Genomic DNA, 15391 nt, shown 5'->3' with positions numbered 1-15391 from the left:
TGTGGATGTTTTGGTTTCAGCCCCTGCAGAATGCAATTTCTGTGCACAGAAGGGACTTCTGAAGAGCCTTCTGCATGCACACAGGCATCTGAGAGGTTTCTTTCTCAATACCAAGCAGTTCTGAGACCTGCTGGAGCAAGAAGTGTTGCCAGGTCCTCTATGCATTCCACACATGAACCATGCTACTGGGTCATTTTCCTCTGTCAGACTCCAAAATCCAAGGACACGGCTCCCGCCACAAATCAGGAGCTCAATTTCTCAACCAAATCTTGCAACCTGCTATTTCCAGTCCTCTGGCACGGGTCCATGCTGGCTCCTGCATGCGGTGGGCCGGATGCAAGAGTCAAGAGAGGCAGCACTGAGGAAGCGTGCCCTGGGCTGGAGCTGGGATGAGTCACTGCTCCCTTCCCTGTAATCCAGTGGGGCTGAAGGCAGCCAGCATTCCCCAGAGATGGTGACACAGGTGTCATCCCCCTGCTTTCTGGAGATTCCCCACCACTGCTGTGGGTGCACACAAGTACCTACTCTTTGCCTGTGATTCCCAGTGGCTGTCCAGGATCAGTGAAGACCCACAGCTGGCTCACAAAGTGTCCTGCCTGCTTCCGCCAGCAGAGCAGTGCGTGCACTCGCTGTCCATGTGCTCAGCGCGGCCCAGCGGCTCTCTGGGTGCCTCCTACATGCCCATGCCGTGCAGGAAGCCTGGGATGATAAGTGCTGCCTCTGCAGCAGCCAGGCAACGCTGTGGACTCTGGCAGGGAACCAGCTGGCCACGAGCCACAGGGGTTACTACAGAATCACAGAATATTCTGAGTTGGAAGAGACCCATCAGGATCCTGGAGTCCAGCTCCTGGCCCTGCACAGGACCATTACCAAGGGTCACACCAGGTGCCTGAGGGTGTTGTCCAAACACATCTTGAACTCTGTCAGGCTTGGTGCTGTGGCTGCTTTCCTGGGCAGCCCGTTCCAGTGCCCAGCTACCCCCTGGGTGAAAAACCTTTGCCTGATATCCAGCCTAGACCTCCCCTTACACAGCTTCAGGCCATTCCCATGGGTCCTATCACTGGTCCGCAGAGAGAAGGGATCATTGCCTACCCCCGCGCTGCCCCTGCTGGGGAAGCTGTGCGGAGCGATGGGGCCTGCCCGGTGCCTCTGTTACCATCCTCCCATTGCCATTCCCGTTCCCGTTCCCGTTCCCATTCCCGTTCCCGTTCCCATTCCCGGGCTGCCCGGCGGGAGCTGCGGCCCGGGGGCGCTGCCCGCGGGGGGCGCCAGGGGGCGCTGTGCCGGCGGCCCCGCCTCGCCCGCGCCCTCCCCCGGGGCGGGCGCGCATGCGCGTGCGGGCGGGGCGGGGGCAGCGCGGTGCGGGGCGCGATGGGCGCGGAGGCGTGAGCGGCCCGGGGGCTCGGGCTGCGCCGAACCGGGACCGCCGACACCGGCAGGCACGGCGGGGCACGGGCGGGCCGGGAGCGGGTGCGGGGGGGAGCGCTGCCATCACCTGCCCGAGCTGGCGGCGGGGCGGGGCGGGGGGGCCGGCTCCGGCGCTCCGCCCCTGCCCGCCCTCAGGCCGGCTGCGCTCACCGCCCTGTCCCCTCCGCAGAGGCCGCCCCCGAGCGAGGGAAGCATGTTCCGGCTGATGAGGGATGGCGAGCCGGAGGACCCCATGTTTGCCATGTGAGTCGGGGTGGGCATCCTGCGGGGGAGCCGGAGGGAGGGCTGCGGCACGGAGAGGCCCCGGGGAGGTGAGCGCTGCCCCCGCGTCCCGCCGGGCGGGCTGAGGCCGGGCGGGCTGAGGCCGGGCGGGCCCGGGGAGCGGCGCGGCGGCGCGGCCGGCTGGGCACAAACACGCACATCCTCCAGAGGGACAGCGCCGCGAGGAGCGGGGGTCGCGTCCGCCGCGTTCCTGCGATACTGGAGCGTGGTCTTGGAGGGAAGCGTAATAAAGTAGGCCAAAAGGCATCGCAGCTGTCTTGAGAGGAAGAGAGGGCTGGAATAATAACTAATCTTTTTCTTTGCGCAAGGATTTTTTTTTTTCATTATGCAAAGTAGGGTTGCAGTTGAGATAGATAAAATCTGCTGCTCTGTCCAGTGTTTGTTGCTGTTCTGCACAGGAAGTCGTTAATGGAGCTGGAGAAGGCTGCTGAAACAGTTGTCAAGTTGTGAGGAACAAAGTAGAGAGAAAACAACGAGTAGTTTTGAAACACGGGTATTGAAATCTAACAAAGGTCCCAAGAACTCTTCCTGGGATTCCTTTCACTGAATGTTTTTGTTTCCATCCTCAGTACAGAAATTAGATGCTATTGATAAATTTTGGCAGTGACACTAAGTTGGCAGCCCTTGCCAAAGTGGATAAGGAATCGACTGTAGTACAGGAAGAATTTGATTATGTTAGACAAGACACTACTAGAAATTTGGTGAAATTTATGTATGCAGAAGAATAGTCAATTTTTTGCTTATGAAATCAATAGTAAGCCAGAATTTTATGAGCTTTGAGGAGATTAGCAGGAGAGGAGACCTTGATGTCCCAGTTAGTCACTGAATGACAGCGTGTTCTCATTTACATGGCAGGTATGAGTCTAGCTTTTATTATGGGAAGCATTTCCAGTAGAGACAGAAAAGTATTGGTTTTAAGTAGTGGGTCCTTCTGTCATCTCAGGAAGAGCCTGTGCTATTAATGCTGAAGAGGGATAATTGCAGGCTACAGGATGTGCAGGAAAAAGCTATGGTATTTCCCAGAAGTTTCTTATTGTGGCCACCCTATTCTGTGACGCTTTATCCTTACCCTCCTTTTCCTCCTCTTGCTTCACCAACCCGTGTGAGTGCGTGCAGCCCTCAAAGTGGAGGCTGCAAAAGTAGGGAAAACCAGTTGGGGATCCCAGTTATTGTCCCCTTTCTCCCTCAAATCTGGAAAAGCTGTATGTGGTCTCAAACCCCGGAGGGGCAGAGGGGTGTGAGGCCATGCAGTCCATTCTGGAGTCTTGCATTTCACTGTTTGTGTCTGTGTACATGGAGGGCTGAGAGGATGATATGTGGGATCTCCTGCTCCCTGGTCCATGAAGTGTAGCCAGGAAGGTCTTTGTGCACTTCTCTACAAAAGATGTTAGAGCAGTGAGGTTCTGGAGCGGCCTTGGCCACACTCGGCTCCAGAGCAGTACTGAAGCAGGACACCAGCCTGTTTCTGAGCAGACAGAAATGAGTACCTGAGAGAGCTTCTGTGCCACGAAACCTTCTCTCAAGAAATGGGGTGGGATCCAAAGATCCCTTGCAGTCCCAGTAATCACCATGGACAACACAGACCTCTCAGGATTGTGAATTTCAGCTCGGGACAGGACACACGGTTGTGTAAGAACACCACAGAGCTGGGAGGAGCAGATTAGATGGGATTTTGTCCTCACCCTTGTTCTGTGCACCTCTCCCACAGGGATCCTTTTGCCATGCACCGGCAGCACATGAACCGCATGCTGTCCGGGAGTTTCGGCTTCGGGCCGCTCCTGGGCATCACCGACGGCAGCACCCCCGGCGCTCGCCAGGCTGGCCGCAGGATGCAGGTAACACGGGCTGAGTGCCGCCAGCATCCCTCACACTCGTCTCTGTTTCTGTCTCCCACCCTTCCTGGGCTGGGCACACCCTCTCCTCCACACAGGTGGTTTTATCACTGCCTAAATCTCCTAGGCAGTGGTGATCTGGTCCTGCTCTTTGTTCCACCTGTATTGAGGTGTTGAATGCAGCTGTGTTCTAGGTTGGATGGGAGGAAAGGAATAAATACGTGTTGTTTATCAAGGATGTGAATTCATACAATGGGGAGAAATGTAGGAGCATCCCCTCATGTCTGGTTTGTAGGGGTGATATGGCTCGAACCCCCAGGAATCCGTGGACGCTTTCTTGATCTGTTTGTAGAGCCTGAGTGTTCCCAGTTCTGTTTCTGAGAAGGATTACTGTGTTCTGATGGGGATCTAGTGTTTGGCTGCCGCAAAGTCATTCTCTGTTGTGTTTTTCTGTTCTCCTGGCAGGCAGGAGCTGTTTCACCCTTTGGGATGCTCGGCATGGTAAGTTTTTGTTTTTCTGGGTCAGATTAGAGGCTTTCCAAGTAGTGGTTCCATACTGAGATTCATCAGCACTGTGTGCAACCAGTGCTAAAAGGTAGCCATCTGTGAGCATGACCAGCTATCCAAGCAGGTAGGGAGGATGGGAATGTCTGAGGAGACCAGGATGAGCTTTAGATTTATAGTAAATGGAATAGGGAAGAAAGTATTGAACTGAAACTGGAAGCATCTGGTTTCTCCTGGATCTCTCATTGAGTTGTTTTATGACTTCAGGCCTTTACCTTGTTTCCCCTCTAATGTTTTAATCCTGCCTGTGAGCTGTTTTTGAAGAGAGAGTCTAACTCTGTGTGTATGGGGAGGTTGTATTTGCACCTTGACCAGAGAAAAGTCATAAAGCTGTTATAGCACAATATTTCATGGGAATTGGGACAGTTAATATCTGGGAAGAGCAGGTAGTCCCTTAATAACCTCATATGTCTGAAAAGAAGCTGCAGATCTGGAGGTAATGGAGGAGCTGTGAGGGTGTGAGGAAAGGACTTGGCCATCAGTAGGCAGAGGGGATTATTGCACCTCCTTTGCCAGTGGTGGAGGCTGGAGAGGGCAGCAGAATTCTCCAGGTGAACAGGGCTGGAATGAGAATGCTGTGTGTACGTGAGAGCACCGCGCTGGGAGCGTGCTGATCTCCATCCTCCAACGAAATAACGCAGTGGAAATAGGTTATTCCAGATCCAGCAGCTTCAGCTGTCTTGCTCTGCACAATTGCCTCAATGAAAGAGACTCCAGCGTCCCGGAATTTTTGTAGCTCAGAGGAGGATTAATAAGACTACAAACACATAGACTTCAAAGCATAATAACATTGTGTGTGAGTACTGCTCTGCTGGAAACGAGAACAAGAGGCTACTCGAGGAAACAAAAAAAAAAAAAAAAGAAATGAGCAAGTTTGAGCTGACATTGTAATTTTGTTTACATATTGCACAATTAACCTGTGAGACCTGCTGGCCCAGGGTGTTACTGCAGCATTCAGGTTTACAGGATGGAAAAGGCAGGTGTTTGTAGGGGAAAGTAAGCAAATTTGTTGTTATGCTAGAAAGAAAACAATCAGTGGAAATTTTCTTATGATCACTGTTAGTGCACATGCTGAGATTTCTTCTCCTAACTTTGCTGAGTCCCCAAGCTTATGAACCCCAGTGCATTGGCAGTTGGATGCAAAGTAAAAGAACAGCTTTTGCCAGAACATTGGGCAGTGCAACCTGAGAGAATGGAGAGAGCAGCAACCCCAAATTCTGTTTTGGTTTTGTTTTCTGTGCTACTGAAAGAACATGAAAAAAAAAAATCAAGGTTCTTCTTCTTCTTAGGCAGCAGGTTCTTTTGCAGGCAGTTTGTTGTTCTTTCCTCATGTCTCTTCCCAGACTGACTACTCTTGTGTTCTCTTTTCCTTTTTATCAGGCAGGTGGCTTTATAGATATGTTTGGGATGATGAACGACATGATTGGAAACATGGTAAGAACCCTCCGTGACCCGTTCTGTATTCGAGGGGAGTTCTGAGGATGCTTCTTCCATCCCATCTCTTATCTTACTGTGCTGCTTGGGATGGACTGAGCCACACCTGCCAAGGCTGTAAGCTTTGCTTCATCACTGGGAGTCAGTGACAGAGCTTGTTCCCGGGTGCAGGGAGAGGAGAGGGGTGAGGAAGGAAGTGTGTAGGTGGACACGTTTAGCAAGAAATAAGTATTAATTTAACAGGAAGGTGTATTCTCCAGAAAAAGACACCCATAGGGATTATGTTCATCCTATTGTAACTTCTTACTTCATTGTAGAGAAGGAATTAAATGCCATCTCTTCTTCCCTCCTATCCCTTCTTTCCACCATTCCTCATTCCTTCTTGCAGGAGCATATGACAAATGGTGCTAACTGCCAGACATTTACCTCCTCAACTGTCATCTCCTATTCCAACCTGGGTGATGGGCCCAAGGTCTATCAGGAGACCTCAGAGATGCGTTCAGCACCTGGCGGGGTAAGGAGGAGGCTGCTGGCCTTGCTGTGAGAGAGAGGCTTGGTTTGGTGGCTTTGTGGGTGGCCACCTACAGCACTTTGGCTTCTCAGTCAGTTGCAGTTTGAGGAGCACATTGCGCTCTTGTGACTCACTGAACCATGCCAAGGGCCCCTGGGAGGAAATGGGAAGAGCTGGCAGTGGGGAATCTATTCTTCCCTCTTTGTAACGTTGTGTCTGACATCCTGGGAGGGGTGGCCGTGCAAATTGCTTGAAACACTGGAGGCAGGAATCAGGGTGCCTTAGGGGGCTGGGAGGATGGAAATACTGATTCTACATGGGAACCTGCCCCCAGATCCGTGAAACGAGACGAACCGTAAGGGACTCGGACAGTGGCTTGGAGCAGATGTCCATCGGGCACCACATCAGGGAGAGGGCCCACATCATGCAGCGCTCGCGGAACCACCGCACGGGCGACCAGGAGGAGAGGCAGGACTACATCAACATGGACGAAAGTGAGTAGTGCCCGTGTCCTCCTCCTGCCGGCCCAGCCAGGTGCTGCTCCCCCCTGAGCCGGGTGTGTCCCTGGCAGGTGACGCGGCCGCGTTCGACGACGAGTGGCGACGAGAGACATCGCGGTTCCGGCCGCAGAGGGGCCTGGATTACCGGCGCCACGACGGCAGCGGCGGCCGGCGGGCCGAGGGGGCTCGTCTGGCCATCCAGGGCCCCGAGGATTCTCCCTCCAGACAGTCCCGCCGGTACGACTGGTGAACTGGAGCAGACCTTGTGGGGGGTGCAGCGTGGCCACCCCCAAACCTGCCTACGCGCTCCTGTAAGTCTGAACAAGTTCCCTCTTCTTCTGCTGTGTGGTTGCCTCTTACAGCCATAGGGTTATTTTTTTTTCTTTGCCCTAATCTTACATTATTTTGAAGTTTCAGTTGCAAAGGGATTTTCCCGCTTTGAGAGAGCAGGGGAAGGTGTGAATTTGGAGAAGATGGAAGCTGTTTAAGTTAGCTTTGTCATGAACAAAAGACCTGTGGTGTCAGCCTTAACTGATGGCTGGAATAGTGTGATGTGATGTAGGATTGCAATCTGTGGAGTGTTCATATTGTCATTGTGTAGAACTTAAGAGATCATTTGCTGTCCATCCAGTTTGAAATATAAGTAAGTGCAGGTGTCTGCTCTCTTGTGCTTTGAATAGGGCTCACTAGGATGTGATCTAGTGCTTGAAAAGGGACATTTTCCCCTTTTTTGATGTCTACACATCAGGTTTAAACATGTCTTTATCTGTCTTCTGCCTTCTAGGCACCACTTATTCTGTTTATGTCTTCTGTTTCCTTTCCTCCCAGGTACAGACAGTGAAACTCTGAAGCCCCTTCAAAGCACCACTTGGACCCTCCTCAAATTTAGTATTAACCTCCCTCCCACTTAAAAATTGAAACAAAGCAACTAATCTTCTGCATTGCTCTATTTCACCCCATTTGGGTGCTGCAGTGGGGCATGGGGAATCTCACTGATGTGCAAGGAACACATTAATTGCCCATTCCCTCTCTGCTGTCCCTTGGCTCTGTTCTTTTTGCCAGTAGTGCTGGGCATGAGGAGCTGCCACCTTGCCTCTTCCATCCTTTCCACTCTTTCTGTGCTGGGTTGGGCTGGTTCTGAAGTTTGTGTTTAGTCCCCTGTGAAAGGAATATGAGGGAATTCTGCTAGAACCCCCTGTCAGTCCCCTCACCGGGACAGAGGCTTCCATTCCCCTGCTGCTCCTTGGTGCATCTGTGGAGGAGCAGAAGGATGCGTGCGTTGGAGAAGGGAGGAGCAGAACAAACGCTGGATCAGCCTGTGGGCCCCCTGACCCCTCTTCAGTCAGCTCCCCCACTTTTTTAATTTGTGAAACTTGTAACTAGATGTTTACTGAATAAAGAAACAAACTGTAAAGAATTGGTGGATCAGTCTCTACCTTCAGCTGACATAATTGTGCCTGCTGTGGAATTAACCAGCCTCTTTCAAGTCATTGGAAAATTGCTGAGGAGAAACTTGGTGTGAAATTCTCAGGCTTTGTTTTCTTATAGAAAACAGCCTAACAGCCTTCCCATGTAGTCACAGAGTGAGATGATGCTCAACATGGAAATCGTGAAAGAAGACCCAAGAACTCACCATTTGCAAAAAATGCCCTCTAATTGCTGTAGTTTTGTGTGCACTCAAGGGAAATTGGTTGGTCTTTCTTGCTGCCTGGTCAGCTGTGCAGCCCTGAATTGGCCTGTGGGGTTCCTGCACAGACAGGGAATATTTCCAGTATTTTCTCACTATATCACTGCAACCGTGGCTGACAGTATGAATGACCTTTCCTTGACTTCCTCAGTATTAGGTGAAAATTGAGAGGCATGAGGAATATAGGACCAGGGAAGATCTCCTGGGTTCTTGGCCAGTTTTGTGCTCTGGCACACACTCTTACACAAACCTTTTCATGAGTTTATTTGGAACAGAAGGCAGGAAATCAATTCATGACTTGGAAGTGGTGTGCTGGGATCTTGTGGTGTATCCCTCTGTTGTGCATGTGGGCACTAACAGAGACACACCTTGCTGGGGACTGACTGTCCAGCCCTGAGAAAAGGATGAAGCACCCTCTGGAAGCTCAGGGCAGAGTTTGCAGAGTTCCACCCTTCAAGGAAGTGCAGAACAGAGCCATGGCTGGAACCCACTTCCCCGTGCCGTTTGTCCCATGGGAAACCCCAGTAGGAGTCATAGAATAGTTTGGTTTGGAAGGGAGTTCAAAGACAGCAGCCTGCTGTCCCTGGTAGTGGAGTGACTGTCTGGAGGTGTCATAGGCAAGCCCTGAAGAGAGCAAGGCTGAAGGAGGAGCTCCACAGAAAAAAGCAGGGCTTGGGAGAGGTTTCGTGGAAGTAATCCTGGGGTTGCCAGACTGTGAAAGAAGGGACTGCAACAACAGCAACCCTCATCTCTGGCACTCTTGAGCCAGTGCAAGATGTGGCACCTGGTGCTTTGATCCAGTGAAGAACCAGCTGAGCTCAGAAAGGTGCTCACAGCATGGAGATGGTGGCAGTAACCAGCTGCCAGGTCCTGGCCAGGTTTTGAGGTGATGTCTGAGATGGAGGACAAATGTTGCATTAATAAGCAGAGAGGACTCAGTTTCTTCATGCAGAAAAGCCAAATCTTTATCGTATAGATCATATTTTATATGGATTTATTGTATAGGTCATATTTTATAGGATTATCAGGAGGCAGTGTGTCAGATCTTAGTGGTGGAGAATACATTCACACTTAGTTCATTGGTCAGTACATGGTATTTTGCATGTCTATCAAACTTTATAGTTAGTTTACATATTTTTTCTCCTGATTCTCTTGAGGCAGATCTTATTGTTTATGCAGGTGCTAGTTGTTTTTCACTCAAGAATAAGTTGTTGTGTTAACGAGCTCTCATACCAAGATTGTTTTCACACGGGAACTTGCAAATTACTTAGCTGCACTTAGAAGAAATGACAGGCTAGCTATTAATTTAACAGAGCAGGGCTGATTTTATGAGGCCTTTCTTTTATAATTCTTCTACCTGCCTACTGTCTACAACAACAGGAAGGTGGCCGTGGTGGGGATTAACATTGACCTTTGATCATGAGGATCCATTCCTCTTTGGGCATGGATTTCCTAATCTTGATCTAATCCCAAATCCCTTTATCTGGATTCAGCCTTTGCTCCCTGTTGGGTGCTGTCCTGATTACAGATTTAGGTAGGACCCTTGAGTGCTCTTCCACTGGGCAGTGGGAGGGTGATTACCTGGCTGCTGAGCCTTGCTGAGTGCCGCACACTGACTCCCAAGGTCTCAGCCTCCTCCAGGGCCAGCAGGGCAGGAGGAGGGAAAGGTTTCAGTGAGAGGAGAACTTGGTGTTAAGGCAGGAACCCAGGGAGAGTTTCAGAGATCCCAAACCAGGAGTAGGGGAAGTATATTGAGAGGGTGAGCCCTTTGCCTGTCCCAGGCTGGCATGGTGCCTGCACTTGTGGCTTCAGATAGCAGGAGGGTTTTCTCCAAAGAAGGGAACACGCTTACCCGGGTTCATTTTTTCCAGTGAGTTACAGTTTCAAGTGAAAGGTTTTGCCCTTAAAAACCATCTACCTCTTGTATCAGGGCACAGGAAAGGCTGGGATGAGACTCTTCCATTTCTGAAGTGTCTCTGACAGCTGTGCCAGCAAGATGGAGAAAGAGAAGGCTGGATGTTCTCAACATGAAAATCAAACAGTATTTCTTTCAGATGGGCATGACATGGTTCCAAGTCACCCTTGTCCATCCAAGGGAGACAAAATCCCTTCTTGCTCCTTCTCCCATAGCTGTCACCTTCAAATTGGATGAATTGAAGCACCAAAACAGGGCAGTTCAGTGGTACTACTGCATCTTCCTAAGGAGCAAGTAGCACATCTGAAGTGAGACAGAGGGAAGGGGAGTGGGATAGAATGAGGTGGAGATAGGCTGGAAACACTAATGGGAAGATGGGTAGTATAACCTTGGATGAGAATGCACTAGCTACACACAAATAAACCAGAAACTTAGGTGGTTTTGTTGGTTGTATATTCAGTTTTCCGTAACTGAAAATATATCTTGAAAATAAAGCCCATTAGGGCTAGGAGGAACTTTGTCCTTACATGTTTTTGTGGATAGCCCTGAAGGTCTGTGCATCTCTCACAGTACTTTTTGAGGTATTGTAAAATCCTGGGGAATTGTAGAATACTGGGGAGAAAGAAGTCTGGGAAAGTTAACCTGGTGTCAATACTTGTAAATAAAAAATTAGATGATATCCACACCTGCAAATCAGGCAAACTGACATTAAATCAAGATAAGAGATGCAAAATGCATTACATTTAAATATAAGCATTTATGTCTCAGTGTTTATGATATGTGATCTCACTTCTCAAAATTGTTCCTGTCCAACAACTGTGATAATTTCTGATTAAATTATGGGTTGGGTTAACAAAGGCACCACAGCAACTCAGAGTCAGAGGCTGCAACAGCACAAGGCATTTTATCTGGCCACACAAGACTGTGTTCTCTGAAGTAAAACAAGTTAGTAATTATTAAAACAACAAAAAGGCCAATATTATAAATTTTAGTTCACTGATAGATTTCAAGTAATGAGGGGGAAAAGAGAGTGTAGAATATGAAATTATTTCCAGTAGGATGTTGTTGTGAAACTAATGCTCATTAGTAACTTGATTAATGATCTGAAAGAAGGTATTAAACCAGTCCTGATGAAGCTTTCAGAGGATCCAAAGAACAATGAATGTAATAAATGTTGGAAAAAGATGAGATGTACTGAACAGTCAGTAACTATTGGTGTGTTTATTTATAAACAGTAGGTATTTTTGGCTGCGCTGAATGCAGAAAAGACATTCACCCAGGGACATAAACATAGTCTGTGCTCTTTCAAGATGGAGAACTCCAAAAGGAATTGGGATTGGAAGACAACCAAGGAAATGAATGGTACTTGCATAATTCTTCCTCTTTGCAGATGGGTTACACTGGGGTGTATTACCAAGAGCAGAGGTAAAAATTCTCCCCTTTGAAGAATCACAGAATGGTTTGGGTTGGAGGGGACCTTAAAGATTATCCAGTTCCAGCCCCCCTGCCATGGGCAGGGACACCTTCCTCTAGACCAGGTGGCTCAGAGCTCCATTCAACCTGGCCTTGGACACTGCCAGGGATGGGGCATCCACAGCTTCTCTGGGCTACCTGTGCCAGTGCCTCACCATCATCACAGTAAAAGATTTCATCCCCATATCCAGCACAAACATTTTCTCTTTCAGTTTGAAGCCATCCCCCTTCTCCTGTCACTACATGCTCTTGAAAATAGCCTTTCTTCATCTTTCTTGTGGGCTCCCTTCAGGTACTGGAAGGCTGCAATTAGGTCACCCCAAAACCTTCTCTTCTCCAGACTGAACAATCCAAATTCTCTTTCATTTTCTCAGCCTTTCTTTGTAGAAGAGGTGCTCCATCCCTCTGATCAATTTGGTATATCAGAGTAGCGAACCAGTTGTGGGAAATCTGGGTATTGGACGCTAAAAAGGAAACCAAAGAAGACTCAAGAAGGGTGAAACAAGGATGCCTTGAAGGCTGGAAACACTGCCCAGCACTGCAGGTTAAGGTGAGCTGAACTCCTGTGTCTGAGTTCACTCACTGGAGCACAGGCTGGCGTTACCTAAATGGGAATGAGGCTTCTGACAGCAGAGGGCTCTTCAGCCCAGCAGAAAACCTGCAGCGACCTCACCATGGAACTGGGAGTGAATGCAGACCTTGTCAGAGCAGTAGAGCACACCTCCTTTTCCCAGCTCCCCCCACTCCAAACCCCAAAAAGAATTTGGGGAGTGGGCACAGGAACGGGCTGAGGGAATTCTTGGCCACTTGAGAAGCCAAGCAATGGGATTATACCAGTCCCAGGGCTTCAAAAACCTGTGAGTAGGAGAGGGAAACAGACTGGCACAGGGCTAGACTGAAGGGAAAGGTGGGAAGGGCAAAAAGAGACCTTTTGACTTGACAAGGGCTTCAAAGGAGGTGGGACCACAAAGAGCTGCAGGGAGCTGAGCTCTCTCTGGGCACAATGGTTTGCTCAGGAAACAAACAGGCACTGCCATGGGGCTGGAATGTAAAATCCTACAGGCTCCAGTGCTGGAGAACAAAAGGATTTTAAATAGACCTCAATCCAGTGTATAACTTAAAACTGACTTGTTTGATTTGCAGTATTTTTTTACTTTCCATAAGACTCTAAAAAATTGACTTGATTTTATATTTCAGCCCTGTCTTAAATGTAACTAGGATTTTTTTCCCTCCTGGGAATTTTCCTTTTTAAAGACAACACTTCAAAAACTGTTTCCATGGGGAAACTTCACTTTGGTTATTATTACTTCCACCATCTCCTCACATCTGGATGGCTTTTTAAATCCTGAGGGCACTTAATACAAACTTAGCGTGGGGGAAAAGGTAATAAAAGGAAGGGAAATAGAACAGACACTACCTGTCTCCAACTGCTGGTGATGTAATGTCCAGAGGTAAGCTGGGAGATTAGACACTAGCCTCACCATTTCCATCCTTTACTAATGGCAGAAAAGAAGAACAAAGATTGCAAAAGAATAAATGCTTGAGTAAATAAATAAAATCCAGCAACATTGCCAGATTGGATGAGGGTAACATACAGGAGAACATAGGTGGCCTTGAAGGTGTCAGTAACAGCAAAAGGGCTAAAGTTTGTAGCACAGAGTGAAAGGGAAAAGGAGCATAGGGCCTAAAATCAAAATTTCGGTGATAAAATGAAACTTCTTTGATTATAACCATCAGAAAAGAAGAAAGACTCTGGATGACCAGAGGAGAAGACATGCAGTCCAGGAGGCATTTCTGGTAGCTGTAGGTGTGTGTTACTGTGCCTGTGAGAGATGCTGATCAGACTCCACCTGTGGAAGAGAACTGTGCTCATTTCTAGCCAAGAAAGCCTAAATTGAAGTGCAGGTAAGAGAGCACTTTTGCACTCTATTTGAAGAGCAAGTAAGAGAGTAAGGAGAGCTCACAGTGCACGAGGAGGCTGATTTGGTTAGTTAAGCAAAGTGAAGTCTGTCCTCAAGGGAAATAAACACCAGGGAGGAAAAACAGCTTCAGCTAGAGCCAGGCTGGCACTGGCACAAGAGAATATCAACTAGCTGTGAATTCACTTAAGCTGGAAATTAAAAAACTTTAAACCACTACAGCAGTTGGGTTCTGGAGCAGCCTGCCAAGGGCATCATTGGGGACTGTAAAATTTACCAGCTTGGGATTGGCACCTGAGAAGCTTTTGCAAGGGATTGTGAGACCACAGTGGTGAGAGATCACACTCAGTCACCAGGAGCCTCCTTGCTTTTGCTCCCACTAAAGAGATCATCCATCTTCCCACATCCTGAAACCAATGCTAAATGCTTCAGAGGCAGATACAGCCAAAGCCTCCCCAGAAACATTTTCTCCTGATCTGAAGGGGCTGGGACTTTACTTGTCCTCAGAACAGGAGGGTGCAGGGCAGTTTTTAACATGTGCACAAGTGCTACAGGAATTCTGAACATTCTTGCTACTGTAAAAGGGTCACAGCTCTCGAATCCTGCTGACATTTTGCTGCCTATTGAATTCACCACAACAGGAATATAATTGCACACTGCACAAAGAATTTTTGCAAATGAACTCCTTTCCTTGGCAAGAGAAGAGCTTGCCACCAGCAGAGGAGGCAGACAATAGTCCAGCCTAGTTCCACACTGGATCAAGAGGGGTGCTCCTGGAAAACTGCAGAAGATGAGAGAAAAGCACCCAAAAGATGGGGTGCCTGTGGAACCAGCAGAGAAAACAGGTGGTTTTTATATGAGTATTTCAGCTAAGCAGTGACTAGTACTAGGAAAAGGGATGAGGAAAGAAGAGCCCTGCAGGTGGGAACACAGACAGACTCCCATGGAGAGGATGGCAAAAAGGGAAAGGGGTCACAGAAGGAAAATGAGCAGCTATTCCAGGGCATACAAAGAAGACAAGAAGGATGTCAGAGATCTGAGAGACACATTTGCAGCAGCTGACAGGAGCTGTGAGATTCTTCTGACTACTCTACCTTGCTCTGCATCAGAATCCTGCAGAGGCAGGGCCCTGTCCCAGGAAGGATGGCTCAGCTGTGGCAAGCAGCAGGCACAGCCCTCAGTGGCTGCTGTTAGGGGGGGTCTTTGTACAAAGGTACAGCCCGACGGGCAGCAGAGGAGGACACACACCATCGGTGCCACCTGGCACAAAGGGCCTTCAGGGGAGCACCCTGGTGCAGGAGAGGCAAGGCATCCCTGCAGGGAGCTCTGGGGACCACACAGATGTATGATCACCCTGCAGACCAGCAGGTGCAATCTGGCTGGCATGGCCACGGCCTCTGCAGCACCACTCCTCAGCTGGCACCAGGAGCTCACCAGGACGCAGGTGGTGGGCACAAGTTCTGCTGCTGGGCGGGGCTACCATCCTCCCTGCTGCCCCAGACAGGCCTGAGGGGGGAAACCTGCTGTCCATCCAGAGATGTGCCCCCCAGCCAGTGTCAGTGGTGCAAAGGAGGCTTGGTGATGTGTACCAGCACTTGGGTCCACACCAGCCCATCATTCTTCAGGGAACAAAGCACCCTGCCAAAGGTCTCCTCTGGAGAACAGAGGTAAGGGCAGCCTCAGCAACCCCAGTAAAGAAAATATTGACTCCTACTGAGCACACAAGGACCATCTCTGACTCCAGAGGTACCTCAGCACAGAGCAGTGCAGGATGGGGAGTACCTTAGAGAAGACCTGCAGGGTGTCTGCCCAGCTGTGACACCTCTCCCCACCCTCCAGGTATGGA

At 49.4% G+C, this 15391-nt stretch overlaps 1 protein-coding gene across 3 annotated transcripts; it reads left to right on the top strand.

Annotated features, from left to right (window-relative positions):
- The first annotated feature begins 1347 nt into the window (after positions 1-1347).
- Positions 1348-7968, top strand: MLF2 (myeloid leukemia factor 2). Of its 3 annotated transcripts, XR_009276016.1 has the most exons (9): positions 1350-1439; positions 1598-1671; positions 3419-3545; positions 4008-4043; positions 5487-5540; positions 5929-6054; positions 6386-6545; positions 6623-6862; positions 7380-7968. XR_009276016.1 is itself a non-coding variant. In XM_058825453.1 (8 exons), exons 2-8 carry the CDS (start codon positions 1622-1624, stop codon positions 6799-6801), a joined length of 732 nt encoding a protein of 243 aa, XP_058681436.1. In that variant the 5' UTR covers positions 1348-1439; positions 1598-1621; the 3' UTR covers positions 6802-6866. The 3 variants fall into 3 exon arrangements, 1 of the variants encoding a protein (XP_058681436.1); XM_058825453.1 differs by lacking the exon at positions 7380-7968 and having other exon boundaries at positions 1348-1439; positions 6623-6866; XR_009276017.1 differs by lacking the exon at positions 1350-1439 and having other exon boundaries at positions 1562-1671.
- Positions 7969-15391: the final 7423 nt, after the last annotated feature.

This window comes from Ammospiza caudacuta, chromosome 2, assembly GCF_027887145.1.
Source record: "Ammospiza caudacuta isolate bAmmCau1 chromosome 2, bAmmCau1.pri, whole genome shotgun sequence".
In the NCBI taxonomy this organism is placed as follows: Eukaryota; Metazoa; Chordata; class Aves; order Passeriformes; family Passerellidae; genus Ammospiza; species Ammospiza caudacuta.
The sequence above is the reverse complement of the archived record's forward strand: the minus strand, read 5'-3'. Positions and strand labels throughout refer to the sequence as shown.